Genomic DNA, 24,358 nt, shown 5'->3' with positions numbered 1-24,358 from the left:
AGCGCCTGCGAGGCGGAAGAGTCCTGCGCCTCGGGCCTGGCAGCGGCAGCCGGCGAGCGAGGCGGGCACAGCGGGGTAACAGGCGAGCCGTAGCCGCTCTCGGGAACCTACGCCGCCAAGGCCGCTCATTGTCTTTCCCCTTCCACCCGGGGGGCAAACAGGAAGCGCGCCGCCTGGCCGAGCGACGGACGGGCGTCCGGGCCAATGCGCACCGCCGACGGAGAGCGTGGTGGCGAATGAGCGCGGAGAAGAGGGGCGGGACTTCCGGGCGGGCTGTCACCCTCTTCCCCCCTTTTGGGCTGGAGGCTCCACCTTTTGTGTTTCCCGCACAGTCAATCAAAATAGGAAAAAAAAATCCCCGGACCGCTCCGGCCGTGTCCGCCGCCGCTTCCCGCATCCTCTCCCGCCGCCGCCGCCGCCTTCGCTCCTCACCATGTGTAAGGCGGCGGGGAGCCCCGCCTGAGGTGCCCTAAACACACTATGACCGGTACGTAAAGCCGAGAGAGCAACCCTTGCTGCTGCCGCCGCCGCCGCTGCCGCCGACCACAGCCAGCCCGGGGCCGCCGCCGCCGGCCCCTGGCCCCGTGTGTGCGCCCGAGTGTCTGTGAGAGGCAGAAAGCCGCACTCCCCTCCGCCTCCCTCCCCTCCCCGTCAGCCACCGTCCACCCCGCACGCCCCAGCAGCGCTGTGTCCCGCCGGGCCCTGGGGCGGGCGGCCCGGTCCGCCGGGAGCGCATCCCCCCGTGTGCGGGCGCGGGCGGCGGGCGGGCGTGTGTGAGTGACTGACGGTGCGAGAGGAGCGAGCGCGAGTGAGAGCGAGCGGCGCGAAGGGAAAGGGGAGGAGAGGAGAGGAGAGGGGGCAGGGGCAGCGCGGGGAGGAGGAGGAGGAGGGATAGAGGAGGAGGAGGAGGGTTACAGGCAGCGGCGGGCGGGGGCAGCAGCAGGAGGGGAGGAGGGAGCCGCCGCCGCCGCCGCCGCCGCCGGGGGCGGGTGGGGAAGGAAGGGGCCTCGGCCCGGGCTTTCGGAGTAATTTGGCCGCGGCCCGCGGGCCCCCTCCCTTCCTCCACCCGCCTTCCTCCCCACCCCCACCCCCCCGCGCTGTGCCTGCAGCTCCCGAAAAGCCCGTGAAACAAGAGGAAATGGCTGCCTTGGACGTGGACAGCGGCGGCGGCGGCAGCGGCGGCGGCCACGGCGAGTATCTGCAGCAGCAGCACGGAAACGGCGCGGTGGCGGCGGCGGCGGCCCAGGTGAGGAGCGACGGAGCCCGGCCTGGCTCCCCCCTCGCGCCGCTTTCTCCTCCCCTCGCCTCTCCCCTCCCTCCGCGCCTCTCTCCTCCCCTCCCCCCGCCCCGGGAGCTGCCCGCCCGAGGCGCCAACGCTCCGACCCCGCCCGCGCTCCCCCGCCCGCCGCCGCCTTTTTGTGTGTGTGCGTGTGTGTGCGCGCGCGCCCTCCCGGGGGTGGGATCGGGGCGGAAGGTGCAGGCCCGGCCCGCCGCCCGCCTGCCCGCGGCCGGGGAGCCGCTGTGCGTGCGAGCGGGAGGACGCGGGCCGCAGTCGGGAGGAGGCGGAGAGCGCGGGCTGGCGCCGGCCCCGAGCAGCCGGCAAGGACCGAGTCGCACTTCCTGTGCGAGCGGCGGCCGGCCCTAACCGCCACCCCCTCCCCTGTCTCCCTCTCTGAACCCGCCCATCGGGGGTAGGACACTCAGCCGTCACCGCTCGCTCTGCTGGCCGCTACCTGCAGCAAGATAGGGCCGCCATCGCCGGGCGACGACGACGAGGAGGCGGCTGCCGCAGCCGGGGCCCCCGCCGCCGCCGGAGCGGTAAGTCTCGCGCGCGGCCCGCCCCCGCCGAGGCCCCGCGCCCGCCATCCCGGGCCTGCGGCGCCCGCCCTCGCCGCCCCCGGCGCCCGCGCCTCCCCGGGACGGGCCGCTCGCGCGGCCAGGTCGCCCTTGCCTGCTCTCTGGCATGTCTCTTGGGAGCAGAAGCCAGCCAGGCTTTCTCTAAATTGTCATTGCGGCACCTCGACCCGAATTCACTCCAAAATGAAGTCGGAGAGGGCGGGGGTAGAGGACTCCAAAATGGATGTTGGAGCAATTCACATCAGTGCTGAAAACTCCTTCGCTGAACACTACAAAATTTTCAAGCACAGCCTGTCCGCCATAGATAGCATCAACTACAGAGGCAGTGTCTTTAGTTTTTAGTATTTTTGAACCTGGATCTTTTTCTGCTGGAAGTTACTAGATCTTACTGATTTAAGTCGTAAATCGTTAAAAAACAAAGGGGGGGGGATGAAGGTTTACCCTTTGAATTACCCTTTTGTATGCAGGAGTGAACACTTTTTGAGTGCTTTTTCGGTAGCCAATCTAAGTTTTTGAATTTTAGTTTTTGCAGACTATTACTTAAATTTGCAATAATTTTTCATATGTGAAGTAAGTGCAACATTTTATTAGCGACCGTTTATCGCTTTTCAATTATCGCTTTTTGAAATCGGCGAAATTACTTAGTACTTTGATGTTTTGAAGTGGAATGTGAATACCAGTGTTATAAACAAAAGTGCATGTAAGGAATTGGATTTACGTGCATGCCAATGCACGCCATACTTAAGTCGAGTTTGAAAGTTACATTTTCATTTTATTACTGCTAGTCTGATGAGATGTGGTGGGATCCTTTTTGTAGTGTTTTTAGTGTGTCTGGGGTTGGGGGAGGAGCTGGGCAGTGTTATATGAGAGCTTAATACAGATGAGCTAGAAACAGTTTTTAAGGCTAATTGTGAATTTTATATTTGTTTGAATCATTGCTGTTGCATTAGTTTAACATGTAGATGTGTTCACTTATTAAAATAATTGAAACCTCTCCCAATCATTTATGGTGTTTTGTGTTTTTTTTTGAGGTGGATTTCAGGAAATGATTAGTGATATTTTGAGTAGTCACTGCAGACAAAAAAGTTTGATATTTGGTATAGTCTGCAGGAAATTCTTAGTATGTCTAGGCATTAAAAGTGAAGCTAAAGTTAAGCCAAATTGTTAAATATAGTATTGGTAATTTTGGTGCTTCAAAGCATACTGTAGAGGGATGTGAATAGTTTTAATGTCTTAAAAATATGATTTTAGGTTTTGTGCTTTTGTAAGCAGATTAAAATGTAAAAGCATAAAATTATGTTTGTGAGAGGCATTGTTACTTTTAAACAAACTTATGGATCGGTTAACTTTTTTATGAACTATATGCCTCTAGCCCCATAGTGCCAAAACCAATTAAAACCACTGTATAAGTAAAATTGCAAAGTACATTGCTTCTATCTTCTTTTTTGGTTCTATCTCTTCTTGTGTTTTCAATTAGAACAAAAGACTTTTTGTTACTGCAGTTTACCAAGTTTAGATATCAGTTTACTGATGGGGGAGGGGAGACGTGAAGGAGGAAGTTATGGGTGAAAAATATGTATATGTATGTATACATGTATATGTGAGTGTCAGTCCCGGGAATAGAATAGTCTCCAACCTTAGCCTACCATGGCTGTATACTTGTAGGGAAGTTGTTTCCATGCCTCTTCAGCTCCTCCTCTGAACTACCAAATTTCTACTGACCTCACATTTCCCGCCAGATGAACATGAACTAGAATCAGTGGGAGCATTTTTTCTTTGTAGGTTTGGTACCTGTGCATAAAATTTTTCACTGAGTAAGATTGGTAGGATTGGCTTGGATATGTTTTTCTTAGCAAATGAGGAAATTATTTTTCCAGTTCAAAAACTAACTTCAGACATGTACATCTTAGAAAATGAAAGAGAATGTAAGTGATTTCATGGGCATTTTTTTTCCACTTAAAAATGTGTTTAGATAATCTTAATTATTCAAATTACTGGGAGTCATGAGAAGTCTATACAGAGCTTTTTTTGTAGCTGTTTTTTTAAAATTTTATTTTGGAATGATTTATATTTACAGAAAAGTTGCAAAGATAGAACTGAGAGTTACCTTATACCCTTCACCCAGCTTCCCCTAATGTTAATATAATCATGGTACATTTGTCAAAACTAGAAATTTGTCAACCATACAGTATTATTAATTATATTAACAGACTTTATTTTGATTTCAATGGTTTTTCCACTAATGCCCAATTTTTGTTCCAGGATCCAGTCCAAGATAACCATATTGCATATAGTATTGTTGTGTTTAAAATCGTGGAAATATACACATACAATTCAACTTTATGCCAGTTTAGTTTGGTATTTTAAGATTTGAAAGGCATTGAAAAGCCAATCCAGCTGCACTGGAGATTTGCTTTAAATATTTTGAATTTAGGATTTGTTATAATATGATATAGGTTCATCCTGGATCCTGGTCAAGAATGTTGCGTTACCCTTAGTACAGTGCTGAATAGGATTCCCAAAATTGATTTGATGGCAAGGCTCTTTTGTACGTTATTATTGAAAGTTGTGTAGTTAATTTTGGTAATACATCAGGAAATAGAAAAAAGACGTATGCAATATTAACTGGTCTAGTTTGCGTTTGTGTGAACTTGTGGATTGTTAATTTGCTTTTTTCATTTGTACCCTAGTATAATAAACTGCACAAGTAAATATTAAGAAAGTCATTTCCTGATCTTCAGGTTAGGTTGTAAATTTAGTGTTCATTAATTTAGTACATAAATGTTGGTGAGCTAAAAAATGAATAATAGCTTATTTCAAAAAGAGGTTATTTTTGCCATTACTTAAAATAAGACCTACACTGTCACTGTAATGAATTTACTGGGTAATTGTTTTTATTTGAAGTCTATTTAAGTTCTTTAGTGTTCTTTGAAGAAACCTTTAGTACTTGTGTAAGAATAGTTCTTAGTTTGTTTCCACCTTAACTTTAGGCTTGTTCTTGTTTCTAGTTATACTCCTCCTTCCTTGCCCGTTTCTGGCTTTCATAAAGCCATTTGTGAGAACTGAGAAGTTAATTATCTTCTCCAAATACTGTGCAATAAGTGGTATGAATTTTTCTTTTTTCCTTTCCACAGGTATTATCTGAGAAGATATCTTCTTTTCTTTTTCTCTCAATCCCTTCTCCCCTGCCCCCCAATTTTTATGCCTCGTTGCACCCGAGAATGCCCTTGTAATGAATTGCTATAGCAACGTCCCAGGACTGCTCTTGGTTGTGGTCCTCACCGTGTGATTATGTGTTTATATACAGAGGGAGACTTAGAGTATCTTCAATTAGAACTTTTTTACAATAATGCCAACTTCCATGTTAGGTGGTGTTTTGTTTGTTAGTTGTCCAATAAGAATATTAGAGTTACTGAGGGAAAACACTAGTGGATTTTTCTTTTAGTGTGTAAGCTTATGTAGAGGGTTATCTTGAACGTAAACCAAAAACTAGTTCTTGCCTAGGTTATGTGTTTTTATGTCTCTCTTCTTTCTTTAGTGTTTCTGATAGCCTAACATCAAACAATTTTACAACTTTTTTTTAGTCTCAGATGATTTTCTAATTTATTCCTTTTCCATTTGGTATTTAGTGTACTTTATCTCTTTTAGTGGTATGCTGCTGATGAAATTTCTCTTAAAAATGAATGGGCTTAGTAGTCTTTGTAGTTTTGAAATATTTGGGGCTTATTCATTGTGAAATTCTGGAAATAAGTAGGTTTAAAATTGGTGTAGAGTTTTTCATAGAAGACTTTTAATATCTTGAGGTCAGTTTTATTGATTCATTCTTTCTATCATTTTCTTTGCAGTGATTTTAAAGTAAAATACATTTAACTGTTTATTTAATAAATATTTACTGGTCTTTGTGCCAGGAATTGTGCTAGGCGTCTAATGGATGTTTTCAAATCTGTCCTCATAGTCTTAGTAATCATAATGATACCTTAGGATTGTATAGTGGTTTATAGTTTATGAAGCTTAACACTTTCTTTTAGTTCTTATGACCCTGCAAGGTAATATGTTTCCCATTTTTAGCATAAGGAAATTGAGTCCTTCTCTAAATCACACAATTTAGAACACTTCCACAGTTCTAGGTAGGAATAGAACTCAGTTTTGAGTGCTTTTCTTTCTAGTGTAATATACTCCCCTCCCCAAGCATAGTCTTAGATGAAAGTCCAGTAGTTTTCTGATTCAGTGTTTTTCCCTATTCACTTAAAAAAATTAATACTTAGTAAATTTTTCAAAACTGTAAATTGATTTCATTAAAAAAAATCCTTTTTGTTGCCTGTTTTTTTTGCTTAAATTATCTGTGGCGGGTGCCCCCCCGCCCATCCCTGGCTTGTGCTTCATAAATATTTTTTATATATGCTTGTCACCTTAGGTTTATTCAAAAAAGTTCAAATACAAAATGATTTTTGTCCTAGGTTTGGGGATTTCCCTTCATTTAATGGCCTACATTGTTGGGAAAAGTAGGACTACAGTTTATTTTCATTTAGCATCTGGAGAGAGGGTGCTTGGGAAGTATTTACTCAGACTTGTCATTTGAGTAGTTGTATTTATTTTCAAGTAATTTCTTGACTAGAAAGCTGTTCACTGATGGTTGAATATCTGCCCTTATTACTACTTTGTTAAAATAATACATTAGGGGCCGGCCCCGTGGCATTATGGTTAAGTTTGTGCGCTCCGCTTCGGCGGTCGGGGTTTGCAGGCCCGGATCCTGGGCATGCACCTATGCACCACTCATCAAGCCATGCTGTGGCAGGCATCCCACGTGTAAAGTAGAGGAAGATGGGCACGGATGTTAGCCCATGGCCAGTCTTCCTCAGGAAAAAGAGGAGGATTGGCAACAGATGTTAGCTCAGGGCTAATCTTCCTCACAAAAAAACAAAAAACCACTTTTGATGGGTGCTGGCCTGGTGGCGTAATGGTTATGTTCGTTTGCTCCGCTTAGGCAGCCCCAGGGTTCGCAGGTTTGAATCCCTGGGTGGACCTCTGTGCTGCTCATCAAGCCATGTGTGGTGGCGTCCCACATACAAAATAGAGGAAGATGGGCACAGATGTTAGCTCAGAACCAGTCTTCCTCATACACACACACACACACAATACTTTAGATTCCGTAGATTTGACTTTTTTTTTAAGATGAAAAAGGGACAAAATGCCAGTATTGTAAAATTAATTTGTATCTGAGATGCTATATTCTTTGATATAAGTTGAATAATTGTAAATTTATTGCTGGTCAGAAAAAATTCAGTCAGTTCTCCCAAGATGAGTGCTAACCTTAAGAAGATAAGGAGTGGATTTTAGACTTCGTACTTTAGTGGAGATTTCAGTATAAAGTATAGATTTAAATATCTTTAGTTTATTCAAAATGCCGAGAGACTGACATGAAACATGAATTTTTATTCTAATATTGGTAAAGGTGACTTAAGCTTATAATTTCTATGCCAGATAGAAGTTGAAGAGTCACATGTGACTTGAATGTCTGGTGCTTCATTTTAATAATTTGTTTAATAAATTTAAAAGTTTGTATTTAAAAGATAGATTATTTTAGTTCTGGCCTAGACATTTGTGCTGGGTCCCACAGTTTCTCTGCCTTTAGACTCTTCTGCCCTTGTTTCAGTCTCCTTCACTGGGCCTTAGTTTATCTTTATAAAACACAGATCTGATTGCACTACTCACTCGCTTAAAAACCTTTTATGGCTTTTGTTCACTATCTGCAGGATAAAGTCCAAAATCCTTAGCAGGATCTACAAAGTCATTTACTACAGATCCTGATAAAAATGTCTAGTCCTGTTTCCCATTAGTTTTCTCTATGAATATGAGCCTTTTGTCGATCCTCTCTTGAACTCCAAACTACACATTATGCTTTAGAGTTTCTTTTTGTCTGTGACTTTATTGTTTCTGTGCTTTTATTAATGCCTCTATCTCTATTTTCTAACTGCCTACAGTGAAATCTTAAATTTTATTTTAAGATTGCTTTAAATATCTCTCATGTGAAATCTTTGTTTTTTCAATCTTCTGTGTTCCCAAATAGCATTTTGATCATATGGCTGGTGTACACCACTGTTCACATAGTAGTAGCGTGTATGTATGTCTGCTTGGATAGATTGTGAACCATTTGAAGAGAGATTATATAACTCATGGGCTTATTTATGCCTATTTCATCTTGGCAGATATGCTCAAATGTCTTGAATCGAGTCATTAAACTCTGGTTCATCCGTTGGAATATGTACTTTTCAACTATGCGTTGACATGAAAATTAGGTAGTGAGTTTTTTAAAGAAACTTGTAAGATCTTCTGGTTCTACAATATTTGCATTAGATTTTATGGAATGGTTTATGTTGAGAGAACAGTATTTGTCTTAACTTTTTTTTTATTGTCACAGACCTCCTTTGAGAATATGATGAAACCCTAGATTATCCCCACACCGCAATTGCACTTTCTCAAAAAGTTGGTATGCTAATTTAGAGGATTGAAAGATCCCTTGAAGCCCAGGCATGGGTCCTAGGTTGAGAATGCTAGGCTAGGTGTGCTTATGTTCTCATTGTCTAGTGATATGTGGAGTTATAGAAAATCACATTTGGATCTAGAAGCAGATGAGATAGGAATAGCTTTAATTTTGATGGTGAGTTATTCATGTACTGTCTCATTCCCCATGTCTATACTCTTGGTCTTAGTGGGAGACAAGTATGCTATAGTATTTAAGGGCCTGGGTTCTGGAGTTAAACTTGTCCTAGTTTTAAATCCTGTCTTGACCGTTTGATAGTTATGTGATTTTTGTCTCTTAATTTTCTCATTTGTGAAATGGTGATAATAATAACACCTACCTCATAGTATTATTGTTAGGAGATGATATAATTTTATAAACCCCTATCATAGTACTTGGCATATAAAAGAACAGCTCGAATGTTAGACATTACTGTTATTATTTCCTTAAAAAATATATACCCTTTGACATTGACATGTAGGATTTTATTGCTTTCTACTTCCCTTTGTTGGTATTTTTCCAATCTTGCCTAATCCATAAAATATGAGGATGATACCTGAGATTCTGGCAGACCACAGAATGCAAATGTAGGTGCCTGGCATTCTGCTGCAAACTTAAATAGAAAGTAGGTAAAAGCCACTATCCTCCAACTTTTAGATTCTAGAAGAACGTTTCAGAATGTGAGGCTATGCCATGTGGTTACAGGGCACTAAGCTTTCCTCATTAAATTTTTTTAAAGTCTCATTTTTTTAGTAGTTCATAGGAAAAGTAAAGAATTTGATGGCTTGCTAATGGAGTAGCCCTAGCCATGAGTTTACTTTGCAGTACATTAATACATGCTGTAAAAGAGTAGCTTTAATTGTTTGATTTAAGGTTTATAGCAGTAATATACAAATCTTAACTTGTAAGGTTTATAGCAGTAATATACAAATCTTAACTTTTCTAATTCAGATTACTTAATGACACCACACTAATAATGTTTCTTTTTTGTACACAAATATAATAAACACAAATGTTTCTTTTTTGTACACACACATAAATTTTGTACACAGCACCTGATTTAGTGATATATTTTTAGTGGGTTGTATACCTTTTGAACTCTCTTCAGTGTTTGAGGTATGTTTGGTTTGAACTGTCCATAATTTTTTCTAGCCACTTCTACTTTTATTTATTTATTTTAAACATTGGAGATCATAGATGAGGGATTAGAAGATCAGTTTGTGGTCATAAAACAAAGAATATTTTGATGGAAATTTTTTCCTGCTGAAATAGTGTGGATTATCTTTGTAATAAGTGTGGATTATCTTTGTAATAACTAACAAAATTGGAAATGATGATTATCGTAGTTTATGTAATCCTGCTTCTGTATTTGAATTCTATTGTGTTGTTAAGAGAACTTTTATTTTCAGGTAGTAGGATTTATATCAGTTTGTAGAGTTTCCTGAGAATTAGTTTAAATATACCACAAATATATATCACATAACATTTTTTGTTTTCTTCATCCAGACAGGTGATTTGGCTTCTGCACAGTTGGGAGGAACACCAAACCGATGGGAGGTTTTGTCAGCAACACCTACAACTATAAAAGATGAAGCTGGTAATTTAGTACAGATTCCAAGTGCTGCTACTTCAACTGGGCAGTATGTTCTTCCTCTTCAGAATTTGCAGAATCAACAAATATTTTCAGTTGCACCAGGATCAGAGTCATCAAATGGTACAGTGTCCAATGTTCAATATCAAGTAATACCACAGATTCAGTCAACAGATGGTCAGCAGGTTCAGATTGGTTTCACAGGCTCTTCAGATAATGGGGGTATAAATCAAGAAAGCAGTCAAATTCAGATCATTCCTGGCTCTAATCAAACCTTGCTTGCCTCTGGAACACCTCCTGCTAATATCCAGAATCTCATACCACAGACTGGTCAAGTCCAGGTTCAGGGAGTTGCAATTGGTGGTTCATCTTTTCCTGGCCAAACCCAAGTAGTTGCTAATGTGCCTCTTGGTCTGCCAGGAAATATTACCTTTGTACCAATCAATAGTGTCGATCTAGATTCTTTGGGACTTTCGGGCAGTTCTCAGACAATGACTGCAGGCATTAATGCCGATGGACATTTGATAAACACAGGACAAGCTATGGATAGTTCAGACAATTCAGAAAGGACTGGTGAGCGGGTTTCTCCTGATATTAATGAAACTAATGCTGATACAGATTTATTTGTGCCAACGTCCTCTTCATCACAGTTGCCTGTTACTATAGATAGTACAGGTATATTACAACAAAACACAAATAGCTTGACCACTTCTAGTGGGCAAGTCCATTCTTCAGATCTTCAGGGAAATTATATCCAGTCGCCTGTTTCTGAAGAGACACAGGCTCAGAATATTCAGGTTTCTACAGCACAGCCTGTTGTACAACATCTACAACTTCAAGAGTCTCAGCAGCCAACCAGTCAAGCCCAAATTGTGCAAGGTATTACACCACAGACAATCCATGGTGTGCAAGCCAGTGGTCAAAATATATCACAACAGGCTTTGCAAAATCTTCAGTTGCAGCTGAATCCTGGAACCTTTTTAATTCAGGCACAGACAGTGACCCCTTCTGGACAGATAACTTGGCAAACATTTCAAGTACAAGGGGTCCAGAACTTGCAGAATTTGCAAATACAGAATACTGCTGCCCAACAAATAACTTTGACGCCTGTTCAGACACTCACGCTTGGTCAAGTTGCAGCAGGTGGAGCCTTGACTTCAACTCCAGTTAGTCTAAGCACTGGTCAGTTGCCAAATCTACAGACAGTTACAGTAAACTCTATAGATTCTACTGGTATACAGCTACATCCAGGAGAGAATGCCGACAGCCCTGCAGGTGAGTCTTATGTCATGTCACACCATAGATAAGTTCAGTGATTTGTTAATATGGAGAGAAATTTTTTGCTTTAGGTGTTTATCAGCATCTGGCTATCTTTCTTGAAAGGTAATGATACGTTTTCCTATGTTTGTATGAAAAGTAGACATCAGTGTGTCTTCCGAATTGTTCTTCATTGAAAATCTATAGTTTTTGAAGGATTCATTTCTCCATTATGCCAGTTAAATTTGTGGTTTTTTTCTTACTCAGTTTTATATTTGTTTCACATATGATTGGTATTGTCAAGCATTACAAAAGTTTTATTTGGCAGGTAAGGTGTCTTGGTTGTCCTTGGTGTGATGTAAGTTAAATGTTTTATGCATTATATTTGGCTGGGGAATTGGGATAGTGAAAACGTGGCACTTTGCTGTCTCAGCCACTAGCTAGCTGTGTGATTTTGGCCAAGTTGCTTTTTCTCTCACTAACTCAGTTTCCTGATCATGTATGGTGGGGCTAGGTAACTGTATCTAGGGTACTTTCCAGATCTAAAATTCTTTAATTCTGTGATAGTTTATTCTTATAAGTATGTATTGGGCATTAAACTTAGCTGTGCTAGATATATTGTTATTGGTAGTATGTATGGGTAGGAATTTCAGAAGTCTGCTCTTTGAATGTTGTGCAGGAATTAAATAATGCAGTTTTAAGAGATAGTATCATCATCTTATTAATGTTATTTATTTAGATAACATTTTAGTGGATGTTTTGTTGTGCACTAAATCTTTACTTTCACTCTTCTGCTTTGTATTTGGGTTTTTGTGGAGATTGTACTACTGTAACCTTCTACTGAGTCAGTGATTCCAGACTCTTAAATTGGGACAGTGAATTTAATTTATTGAAATAATTCCCATCACCATAAAGATTGCCTTTTTTATTTTGAGAAATTTGTGATATATGCTTAGAAAATTGGAATTGTCTTGAAGACTCAGATCTGTACTTGGAAATCCTTTAATTGCATTTGAGCCTTCTGAAGCTATGGTTTAGAGCAGTAGTTCTCAGAGCGTGGTCTGTGGATTCATGAGACTCATTCTTAGGTCCTTGATGTCCAACTGCTTTTCATAATAATAATAACACATTTTCATTGTGTTGACATTTTCACTGATGGTGGCTAAAACTGCTTGTGTTTTAGCACAAATCAAAGCAGTGGCACCAACCTGTACTAGTAGTTGTAAAGAGACCACACACTTGCAGTTAAAGAAAAAAGCCAGTTTCACTGAAGAATGACCTTGATTAACCAGTCAAAATAGTTATTTTTTACCAAATCTTGACCCTTGAGTGCTGAATGTCTTTTTTAAAATAATAGCGTTATTGAAATATTATTTTACATATCATAAAAGTCATCCTTTAAAGTATGCAGTTCAGTAGTTTTTTAATATAGTCACAGACTTGTGTAACCATCACCACTATCTAATTTTAGAGCATTTTCGTCACCTCCCACAAAACCTCATACCCATTAGTAGTCACTCCTCACCACCACCCCCACCTCCCTTAGCCCCTTGGCAACCACTAATCTATTTTCTCTGTCTCTTTGGATTTGCCTATTTCATATCAATGGCATCATACAATACATGGCTTTTTGTTTCTGACTTCTTTCATTTAGCATAGTAGTTTCAAAGTTCATTCATATTGTAGGCTATATCAGTACTTTATCCCTTTTTGTGGTTGAATAATATTCCATTGTATGGATATATCACATTTTATTCATTTATCTGTTGATGGGCAGAGTTTCCACTTTTTGGCTATTATGAATAATGCTTCTGTGAACATTTGTGTACAGTTTTTTTTTAAAAAATTTTTTTAAATTTATTTATTTCTTTTTCCCCAAAGCCCCAGTAGATAGTTGTATGTCATAGTTTCACATCCTTCTAGTTGCTGTATGTGGGACACGGCCTCAGCATGGCCTGAGAAGCGGTGCGTCGGTGCGCACCCGGGATCTGAACCCGAGCCGCCAGCAGTGGAGCGCACGCACTTAACTGCTAAGCCACGGGGCCGGCCCATGTGTACAGTTTTTTGTGTGGACATATTTTCATTTCTTTTGGGTATATACTTAGGAGTGGAATTGCAGGGTTGCTTGGTAACTCTTATGTTTAACATTTTGAGGACCTGCCAAACTTTTTCCAAAGTGACTGCACCATTTTACATTCTCATCAGCAATGTATGAGGGTTCCAGTTTCTCTACATCCCCACCAACCCTTATCATTGTCCTTCTTTTTGATTACAGCCATCCTAATGGGTGTGAAGTGGTATCTCATTGTGTTTTTGATTTGCAGTTCCTATTGCATGTCTTTGTAATAGTCTTTATGACAAAATGGGAAGTATGCTTTAATAAAGTACTTATGCTGAGTACCAGAATAAGATGATTGTCTTTGAATTGTGCAGTTGTGTGAGTTGCAAGCGGAACTAGATGCTATTTTCATGAAACACTGTATTTAGTGGAAAGAGTGGCAAACTATGGCTATTGAGAAACTCATGTATTTAAGTGACAGATGTTTTCTTCAAAAAAAGAAAAGTGAGCCTGTCACCTAAAGGAAAAAAACCCCCACAGTATTTGCTACCAATGATAAAATTTGGGCTTTCCAGTGAAAATCAGAATTTTGGAAAACTGGAGTCTACTATGAATTTAGTGCCTTGTTAATAATTACTTTTCTGATGAGATGGATAATGATATTAATAAATAGGATTTTTTTGATACTGTATTATAATGTGCCAACATTTGGAAGATTTGTATGATAGCTCAGTGATCCAGTAGTTTTCAAATGACCAACTCATGTTATAAAATCATGCATAGGTAAAAGATTAAGTTTGAGATAGACCCTATGGGAAGAAGCGTATGGCAAGTTTACCAATATGATTTCAGATTCTGCGTTGCACCTGACCTTTAAGAACTTGCCACTTGTCGAGTTTGTTATAGTGTCAGAGAAAAATACCCACAATTGGCTGAAAGGCTGTCGAATTACTCCTTCCTTGTCCAGCCACATATCTTTGTGTGAGACTAGATATTCTTCGTATGCTTTAGCCCAAACCATATACTGCAGCAGATTGAATGCAGAAGCAAATATGAGACTCCGGTTGTCTTCTTTTAACCTAGATGTTTAAGAGATTTGCAAAAATGTAAAACATGGCTTCTCTTCTCATTAAACTTTTATTTATATTTTTGGAAAATAGTTGTTTTTCACAAAATTTAATTTATGTTAACATGTAATGGATTTATTTTTTAATGAATTAAAAAAATTTAAATTTCTCTTGTAATTTCTAATATGGTAAATATCAAAATATATAACCTACATGAGCAAAAGCTTTTGGGGGACCTCAGTAATATTTAAGAGTTTAGAGGGAGTCCTGAGACCAGAAAGTGTGAGAGCTACTGGTAAAATGACAGACTTTTGAAGACATAGCACATAGTTTTTAGAAACCAGTTTTTAAAGCTTGTACAAAGTTAAGGCTATGGAGTTCTATACATGTTAGATAAACATCTCTAGAGAATTTATGTTGGTCATGAAATAAGGTTGATATAAACCATCAAGTGCTTCAGTATAGTAATTTATTTCTAAAATACTATCAGAATAGCAGCACTGTATGAATTAAATACAAAATGGAATTTTAAAAGTGGTAATTTAGTTTACTGAATGGTGGCAGGGAAGGGTAAAATAAAGAAGCACTCTAGAAGGCCATTAAATTCGAATTTTATCCCAATTTTAAAGCAATGGGGAAAGAATTTGAGAAAATAAAAGTTAAAGTGAATGAGAATAAAAATGCTGCATAGTACACAGCAGCATATTTAGTAATAAAAACCAGGAAATTTTAATTTTGAGGATATTTGGTAATAGGAAAACTATCTCTTGTACTGTCTTTTTAATTGGCAAGAAGCAAGATAGATTATTTTAGGGTACGTTTTCTCACCTGAAAATCAGAGTAAAAATTTTTGTCTATTAGGGCATAGTATGTCCAGATGAAATGCTTAAAACTTGGACATCATTAGTTTGCATTTTTTTATTTGGTAAGTATGGAGTTATGTAACAATTTTCCAAAATACATGAGAATGCACATTTTTTTCCCCTACCAAGGCTCTGGAATTCCTCTGACTTTTTATTTATTTATTTATTTTAAAGTTCCCCTTTAAGAAAAATGACTTCCACTCCAGCCTTTTTTAAGCAGTGAATCTGACTCTGGGCCCCTCCTCGTGAGGCGTACATATGTTGAGCACCTCTTATCCCTTAGAAACCAAACCTCTGTCTTCCTTGGAACATAGAGCTCATCAGGCCCCAAGCTGCAACCCTACTGACTGCTTATATTTCTATTTGTTTCTTGCCCACTGAGAAATGCATGCTGTTTTAGAGAACTTCTGTTTTTGAAGTTTTATTTTTACTTTGTCTACCATTGCTGTGTATTTGAAACTGAATGGGAGGAGACAAAATATGAATTTATGTGTCTTTTGAATGTCTTTTCTAGTCAGAAAATTTCCCCCAAATTCAAGCCTAGACTTATTCAGTCTCTCAAGTTTTAGTCCTCTACCAGATTTTGTTTTATCTAAGTACAAATTTATCCTTCAAGACTGGGGATATTTAAAATGCATCAGGTGTTTGAGGTAGGAAGAAAGGTTTAAAGAAGTCATTACTTCTTGGGGCCGGCCCTGTGGCTTGGTGGTTGAGTGCGCGCGCTGCGATGCTGGTGGCCCGGGTTCGGATCCCGGGTGCGCATCGAGGCACCACTTCTCCGTTCATCCTGAGGCCGAGTCCCACATACAGCAGCTAGAAGGATGTGCAGCTACGACACACAACTATCCACTGGGGCTTTGGGGGGAAAAATAAAATAAATAAAATCTTTAAAAAAAAAAAAAAAAAAGTCATTACTTCTTTAAAGCAAAAAACCTAATGTTTAGAATTCCCATTATCCATGGAAAACTACATAGTTGTGAACTAATTGGTGGCTGGCTGCTTTTTAAAATGAGTAGTGAGAGAATGGAAGCACTACAAAAAGTTGGATTTTTTAAACTTCATACTTATTTAAGTATTGAAGGGCAAAAGGGAGAGATCTCTTATGTACTCCTACTGTGTAAGGTAGTACTTAGGGGTTTTAGATGTATCATCTCATAATTCTTTCTAGCAGTAGTTCTGATACTATTCTGACATTTGGGTTAGGGAAGGAAACTGGCCCAAGGCTTCAAAACTAGCCTTTGGTTTTGTTTTGTTTTGTTTTACTATATTATACTGACTTGGTGTTCTGCTATTTAGTTTACATCAGTGTATTTTTTTTCCTTTCTTTAATTTTTACTTTTACTGTAGATTTTTTGGGGAGAGGTATTAGCCTTATGTATTTTTCTCATAGTAAGTGAAGGAAATGTCTTCTGAAACATTTTTATTGGTGATTCTAACAAAATAAAAGTTTATTGGTTTTACCTAAGGAATCACATGTCAGAACTGGCTGGTTATAGAAATGTACAAATACTACTAAAGGCCAAATCTATTGCTTGAAAAGCAGAGTGTATGGAGGAAATGCAGTCTTTTTAGAGCCAAAGAAAAAAATGGGAAAAAAATGTAAATGACTATGATCTATGCTGATTTAAAGTAATTGGTAGGTCTTTAGCCCTCTTACACAAATAGAGGACCAACTTAGCTATATTTTTATGTTGACCTTGAAGTTTTATTATTAAACATAACCTGAGGACATTTTAGTTAGGTATCATGCAGTGTACTCAGCTTTGTTTCTAATTCTGGACTCTTCATTTGGGAATCCATATATGTGCATGCAATGGTCTTTCACTGTATTTTGGAAATTTCTAAAATTTGTATTTTAAAGTTTGGAAAAATCATTTATATTCTGATTTCCCCAATAATATTTTTTTGGTTTATTCATTTTCAGTTTTATCATGATGTATTTTCTGTATTTGCTTTATCTGCTTACAAAAGTAGTACATGTTTGGTGTGGAAAATAAAAACATTATGGAAATTTTAATGTAGAAAGTGAAAGTTTCTCTAATCTCATCTCTCAGGAATAAAACTTGATGTCATATACATTTTTTAATATTGTCATAATTATACAGCCCATACAGTTTTTTTGTCATGCTTAATTTTGCTTACTCTTTTTTAGTAGGATGAACATACCTGCTGAAGTATTTAGGTCAGGAATTATATCTTATTTAATTACCTATTAATATAGATAAAAGTACCCCATGTGAGGAGGAGCCAAGAGTCAGATTAACTGCATAAAACCAGGGGCTGGAGTAGTCTTCTTTTTGTTAAATGGGAGCTACAAAAAACGGTTGTTGCTGTCTGTTACCCCAGAGTATGGCTTAAATGAGGCTGTACACTTACAGAGATGAGGACACAGGGAAATAGGAGGACATCAGCACAGTCTCATGATGAGCATCTGAACCATTGAACTGTTAGCTTAGTGTCTAGATTTGTGCTATCTCCAGTCTTACCTCTAAACTCTAAAGCCAGTATAAGACCTGAGTCTGCACTAGGGCCAGAGAGGCTTGGTGGAGGCGCTTGCAAAAATGCCAGACATGGAGGTATAATAGAGAGAGAAAAATTGTACTCAAGATAAGCCTGAAAACCAAAATTCCAAAATGCATGTTGAAGGCAAAATCCATGAAAGATAGCCAATAAAATCAACAATTAGGAGATGAATTCATGTCAGATTAAAGAAAGATAATAGAACAATCTGTTAAAGACTTTAAAATCAGTATGTTTATCATCGTCAGTGAGATAAAGGAAGCTGTAGCATCTTTAGAAAAGAAGTTGTGAAACAAAAAAAGGTACATATGTAAAGAAACAATCAGAGATCCTAGAAAAGAGAAACGTATTTCATTGTTTCTGAGACATTGTTTAACATTTTAACATTTCTGAAATCAGAGTACACTTTACAGTCCATGGCGTGTCAAGGTTTACTTGATGGTGCTTTTTCTTTTTTACTGGTGGTGGTGTGTCTTGTCAGCATTGTTTTTGGGAAAAAAACAGGATAACCTTTAGACTGGACATAGAAGAATAATGAGTGAATAGTAATATACTAAGGAATTTACCCAGAATACAGCACGGAGATAATGAATGAGCAGTCAAAAGACTTGAAAGATAGATTGAGAGCCACTAACAAAGGAATTTCAGAAAAAGAGAATAGAGTGAATGGCAGGAGAAGCAATACTTGAGATAATGGCTAAGACTTTTCTTGTGTTGATGGAATATAGTCTATAGATGAAAATTTTACTTCAAATATTAAGTAAGGTAAATAAAAATAAGTTTACCCCTAACTTACACTAAAATTACAGAGAAAGAGATAATCTTAAATTTTAACAGACAGAAAAGACAGATTATTAACAAAGAAATTATAGACCTACAAACTTCTCATCAGCCTGACACATATGCCAGAAGATCATGTAGTAATATCTTCATGGTACTGAGAGAAAATAACCAGCAGTTGAGAACTCTATATGCAATTAAACCCCCCTACTCAAGAGTTAGGATATAATGAAGAGCCTTAAAATATTCGAGGACTAAGAGTTTATTGTTCAAAGACCCTTACTAAACTAACTACTGAAAGATTAAGTGGAAAAATGGATCCAGAGGAAGTGAGTGGGAAATGAGAAAATAATAGTGATCACAGAAATGGATGACAAATTAATAATTTAACTGACAGTAAAATACTAGTAAGTGTAAAAAGTTCTAAAAAATTTCAAAAATACATAAAAGCAGAGAAATGTATAATGAACCTTAATGTAATCACCTCCCAGCTTCAACAGTTATCAACATTCTGCCATCCTTATTTCCTCTTTTCCTACCATTTAAAATTTTATTTTTACTGGAGTGTTTTAAAGCAGATCCCAGACATTGTATAATTTTACCCCAAAATACTAATGGAGTGATTCTCAATGTGTGGTCTGGGCGTCCCTGAGACCCTTTTCATAGGGGTTCGTGAGGTCAAAGCTATTTTCATAATAATCCTAAGTGTTATTTGCCTATTTCACTCTCACCTCACAAGTAGTGTTCAGTGGAATTTTCCAGAGGCTACCTGATGTGTGATAACACAACAGATTGAACAAAGATAAGCCAGATACTAAATTTGCAAAAATATCAAACTATTCTCACTAACTTTTTGAAAAATATATTTTCATAAAAAGGTGTTACTTATTTAGCATTTAATGAGTTTATTTTAAAGATTTTATTTATTTATTTTTTCCCTCCAAAGCTCCAGTAGATAGTTGCACGCCATAGCTGCACATTCTTCTAGTTGCTGTATGTGGGACGCGGCCTCAGCATGGCCGGAGAAGCGGTGCATTGGTGCGCGCCCGGGATCCGATCCCAGGCCGCCAGCAGCGGAGTGCACACGCTTAACCGCTAAGCCACGGGGCCGGCCCTAATGAGTTTATTTTAAAATTAATAAATACATCTTTAAAATTTTGTTTTGGGAGAAACGCAGTGTCCCTGCTTTCTCCCATGTATACATGTTATTAAACTTGGTATTATTTTTCTCCTGCTTAAAAAAAAAAAATTTGTTTTGATTTCTAATATGGTAAATATTGATAGATATGTAAATAAAGGCCCTTTGAGGTCCTCAAACTTTTAAACAAATTTTTTCCATTTTCTTATAAAGACATAATTTACATGCAGTAAAATTGACTCTTTTTAGTGCACAGTTCTACGTTTTGACAAATGCACGTGGTTGTGTAATCACTACCCTAATCAAGATGTAGTATCATTTCATCAGTCCTCTCCAGTCCCATGTGTCTCTTCATAGTCAGCCATTCTCTCTCACTCCTGTCCTCTCCCAAACAGGTATAAACAAAAGTTCCTTGAAGTCCTTAGTAATTTTTAAGAGTGATCCTGTTATCAAAAAGCTTGAGAACTGCTAGTCCAAAGAATAAGGATTTTTTAAAACAAGCATAGTACCATTATTTACAATACCCTAAGTTTATAGTAATCCCTTAATATTACCTGATATCCTTGTAATGTTCCATTTTCTCCAATTGATTAAAAAAATGGTCTTTTTAGAATTGACTTGTTCAGATTAGGATTCAGACAAAGACTGTGTGTTCTATTGGTTGATGTGCCTCCAAGTCTTAGCTTTTCAACTAATGGTTTTAGCAATTTTTCATTGTTGTCTTTTGGAGTCATCTTTTCATTAAGGTTTGCGGAATGGTGATTTTTCTAGTTTTCTCAATCTTTTTGTGTTTATAACTGTAATTCTTCCGGAAAGAACCTTCCTTCATTAGCTATTGGCTTACCCAGAAGTATAGTTTGTACGAGAAAGACAGGATAGACTATTTAATTCATTCCTTTTATTTATCTATTTTCAGAATGAATTGCTCTGTCTTAGCTGCCATCACATATTTTCTTTATGTTTTTTGGTGTATCATCGTGAACTCATTTTTTATCTATTGTGCTTTAATTCATGGCAGTCATTATTCTTAGTAGTTAATGTTTATGTTGGTAAAAAAGAAATGGAATGCTAAGCATGAAAACAAAGAAATAGAGCTGCATTACTGGGAGGGGTGTTGGTCTGTAGGTTAAGGTTCTTGTCATTTTTAGGAAGATAATGTTTATAGAGAATAGTTTTAGCCTTTTTACAGAAATTTATAATTTGGATATAAGTAACTATCAAGAGAATAAAAATGCAATTTTTAAGTTCTAAACTGGGGCCGGAGGTAGAAAATTATCACTCCAACAGAAAATAGGAAAGAAGAAGAAATGTAGCAAAGAAAAAGAGTAATAGCAGATGTAGAAATTCAGGACTGCCCTGAAAAGGAAACAGGAAAAAAAATATTAGTAATCCCAGAGCCGGTAAAGATGGTAAGTTATTGCTAGTATTCTGCTATATAATCTTCCAGTCTTTTTTCTGTGCATATAATATACTGTATACATAAAGACACTATGCGTCTTTATAAAATTGGGGTCACGTACACAACAACTTTATAACTTTTTTTTGAAACACTATATTGTGTGCATTTTCCCACATCAGTGGTTTTCTACAATTTGATTATTTGGTTTCATTACTAAGTATTTTTGCATGGATGTTCCCTGATTTAACTAATCCTCTGTTATTAGATATTTAGGTTATTTCTCATTTTTTCCTGTTACATAAAAATCTTTGCTCACATTTCTAATTCTTTCCTTATGCAGAAGTACTAGAAGTGGAATTATTGGGTTAAAGAATGTTACTATTTAATGCTTTTATATATATTGCAAAAATGCTCATTCACCAGCATTGTGTGAGAGTGTGGGGTTTTGCATATTTCATCCATAACTAGGATATCGTTTTATAAAATGGGCAAAGTTTTGGAGGATATAAATGGAATCTAATGTATTAATTTATTATTAGGGAACTTGAACATTTTTATTTTACATGTTTATTGGCTATTCGTATTTCTTTGGTCAATTGTCTTTCATGTTTTTTGCTCCCCCCCCACCCCTACTAATTTGTAAGAGATCTTGTTTGTTTGTGTTTTTTTTTTGGTGAGGAAGATGAGCCCTGAGCTAACATATGTTGCCAATCCTTCTCTTTTCACTGAGGAAGATTGGCCCTGAGCTAACATCTGTGCCCATCTTCCTCTATTTTATGTGGGACGCCTGCCCACATCATGGCTTGATAAGCGGTGCGTAGGTCCACTCCTGGGATCCGAACCTGTGAACCCTGGGCTGCTGAAGTGGAGCACGCGAACTTAACCACTACACCACTGGGCCGGCCCCTTGTTTTTTTTTTTTTTTTTTTTTTTTAACATATAAGACATCTTTATATGTTAAGGAGATTAATCTTTTGTCACATACCACAAATATTTTCTCCACTTGTTTGCCTTTAAGTTGGGTCATGGTTAGTTTTAGTACATGTAAGTTCTTACTAGACTTTTTTTTAAGCAAAATAATTTAGAAACTTTGAAGCATAGTTTTTGAGTTTAGTTTGTATTGACTTATAAGTCATCTGATGCGATTCAACAGTTTATGGAAGAAATTGGGAATTTCAAATTATAATTCCTATGACTAGAAAAATATCTGGAATACATTATGTGCCTTTTAAAATAAAATTATTTTAAATGTATGTTTTTGGTCACACTTGTTATTTTCTTAGTATTCTATGGAAAAATAGTGCTCACAGATCCCTGAGTAATTCTTTGAGGATGATACTTACAGCAGTCTCCAATATCTGTTTAATTTAACAGTATTATTGTGATGTAGCTATGTGATTTAAACCATGGTATCTTAGGTCAACTAATTAAACTCATTAATTGCATCTTCAACAAATGTCTGCTCAGTATCTTTTTAAATGCTTTTCTCTTTAATTTATTTTCTGAAGTAGTATATTCAATTTGTGATTAACCAAATTTACCCCATAATGTAGCCAGTAATAATAATGCAAATTAGAATTCTGGATGGACACAACAGAATGGAAACCACCTAATGTGTGATTTTCGTTAGAATGCTTTCTTTGATACATTATTCTGTAGTGCCATATTACTTTTAATCTAAGAGAATAACTTTGTTAAAGCTAGTCTCTAAACTACTTGGCCATTTTAGTGGTTCATGGGGACAGTTTTTGTATCCAACTTTATGAGAGTACTTGACATGTGACACTTTTCATAAATCTCATAAATTCTCTTGTGATGAATAGTATCATCATCCTCACAGCAACCTAGATTAGAGAAGTGAGTCATTATTCATTCAGTCAACAGGTGTTTGAGGGTATACTACAGTATTCCAGGTAATGTTTTTTAGGTTCTTTGTAACAGTGAGAGAGACAAAGTCCCACCCTTGTGAATTTTGTGTTTTAGTGGATAAAAACAAATAAGCAAACATAGTAATTTTCAATTATGGAATAGTAGGGAATATGGAAAAACGATGGAGGATGGTGGTTATTTTGGGTAGGATGGTTGGGAATACCTCCTTAGAAGGAGATGAAGTACAGATCTGAACATTGGGAAAGGAGCCTACCATATTGAGATCTGGAGGAAAGAGTAGTCCAGGAAGAGAAAATGAGCCCCAAGGTGGCTGGAGCTTAGTGAATGAGAGGTGTTAGAAGATGAGATTGGAAATAGGCAGGGGCCAGATAATATAAGCCATGGTAAGGAATTTAGATTTTATTTTTATTTTTTAATAGGAAAATATTGGAGGATTTTGAGTAGGGAAATGACATCATTTTATTTGTTTTAAGAAGATCACTCTGGCAGATCCCTGTGGCAGACAGGGATTGGGAGGGTGGGGATTGGAATGGTAGGAGTAAGCACAAGGCTAATGCAATAATACAGGCAAAAAAGAATAGTGAGTTTGGCTAGGCTAGTAATAAGGAAAGTCTGGGGAAGGATGGAGTAAAGAAAATTACGACTTCTGTTTTGGCTTTGTTAAATTTGAAATGCCTAATAGATATCCAAGTGATGGTTCAAGTAGACAGTTGGATATCAGAATCTGGAGCACAGGTTGGGCTAGAGATAAAATTTTTAGTCATTAATGTAGATAGATGTGACCACATGAAATCAAGCAGTGCATCCGTGTGCACCTGGGATCCGAACCCGGGGCCGCCGCAGCGGGGCGCACGCACTTAATCGCTACGCCACCCGGCCGGCACCTCAATCTCTACACTATTGATGATTCTTTATTGTGGGTGCCAACCTCTGCATAGGATGTTTAGCAGCATCCCTCACTTCTACCCACTAGATACCAATAACACCCCCTACCCTCCAGTTGTGACAATAAAAAAATGGCTTCAGATATTGCCAAATGTACCCTGAAGGGCAAAAATGTTCCGTTTCTTTTGAGAACCATTGAATTAGACAGACATGCAGAAGATTCTGCTATAATGTGGTAAATGGTATATTGAACCACAGCACTTTAGGAACAGAAAGGAGAAGAGGAGTAACCTTTGGGTTGACGTCTTTTAAGGCTTAGCTCAGATACTACCTCATCCCATATTCTTTCCTGATTCCTGCCTCCTCTAAATTATTGCTTGTTTAGTAGTGTGTTTCCTTTGTTTTGTATTATAGTTAACATGTTTGTCTCCTTTTGGAATTCAGTGATCATTTCTCATTCATCTTTCTATCTTTGTGCTTTTTTTGGAGAATGAATAAATGAAGAAATGTCAGTAATAGATATAGATAAACA

At 38.4% G+C, this 24,358-nt stretch overlaps 1 protein-coding gene across 2 annotated transcripts in view; it reads left to right on the top strand.

Moving 5' to 3' along the window:
• Nucleotides 1–343: 343 nt before the first annotated feature.
• Nucleotides 344–24,358, top strand: part of SP3 (Sp3 transcription factor) — a 54,879-nt gene continuing 30,864 nt past the window's right edge. The window contains exons 1-4 of one of the 2 annotated variants that reach the window (XM_087435403.1): nucleotides 344–487; nucleotides 1,110–1,246; nucleotides 1,696–1,818; nucleotides 9,884–11,243. In XM_087435403.1, coding sequence (XP_087291529.1) covers nucleotides 481–487; nucleotides 1,110–1,246; nucleotides 1,696–1,818; nucleotides 9,884–11,243 — 1,627 coding nt within the window. In that variant the 5' untranslated portion in view covers nucleotides 344–480. The remainder of the gene's footprint in view (nucleotides 488–1,109; nucleotides 1,247–1,695; nucleotides 1,819–9,883; nucleotides 11,244–24,358) is intronic. The other variant, XM_087435404.1, reaches the window with a different exon arrangement.

The sequence above is a fragment of the Ceratotherium simum genome, chromosome 9, assembly GCF_057802395.1.
Source record: "Ceratotherium simum simum isolate JZ-2026a chromosome 9, ASM5780239v1, whole genome shotgun sequence".
Lineage (NCBI taxonomy): Eukaryota > Metazoa > Chordata > Mammalia > Perissodactyla > Rhinocerotidae > Ceratotherium > Ceratotherium simum.
This window is presented reverse-complemented; position numbering and strand designations above follow the sequence as displayed.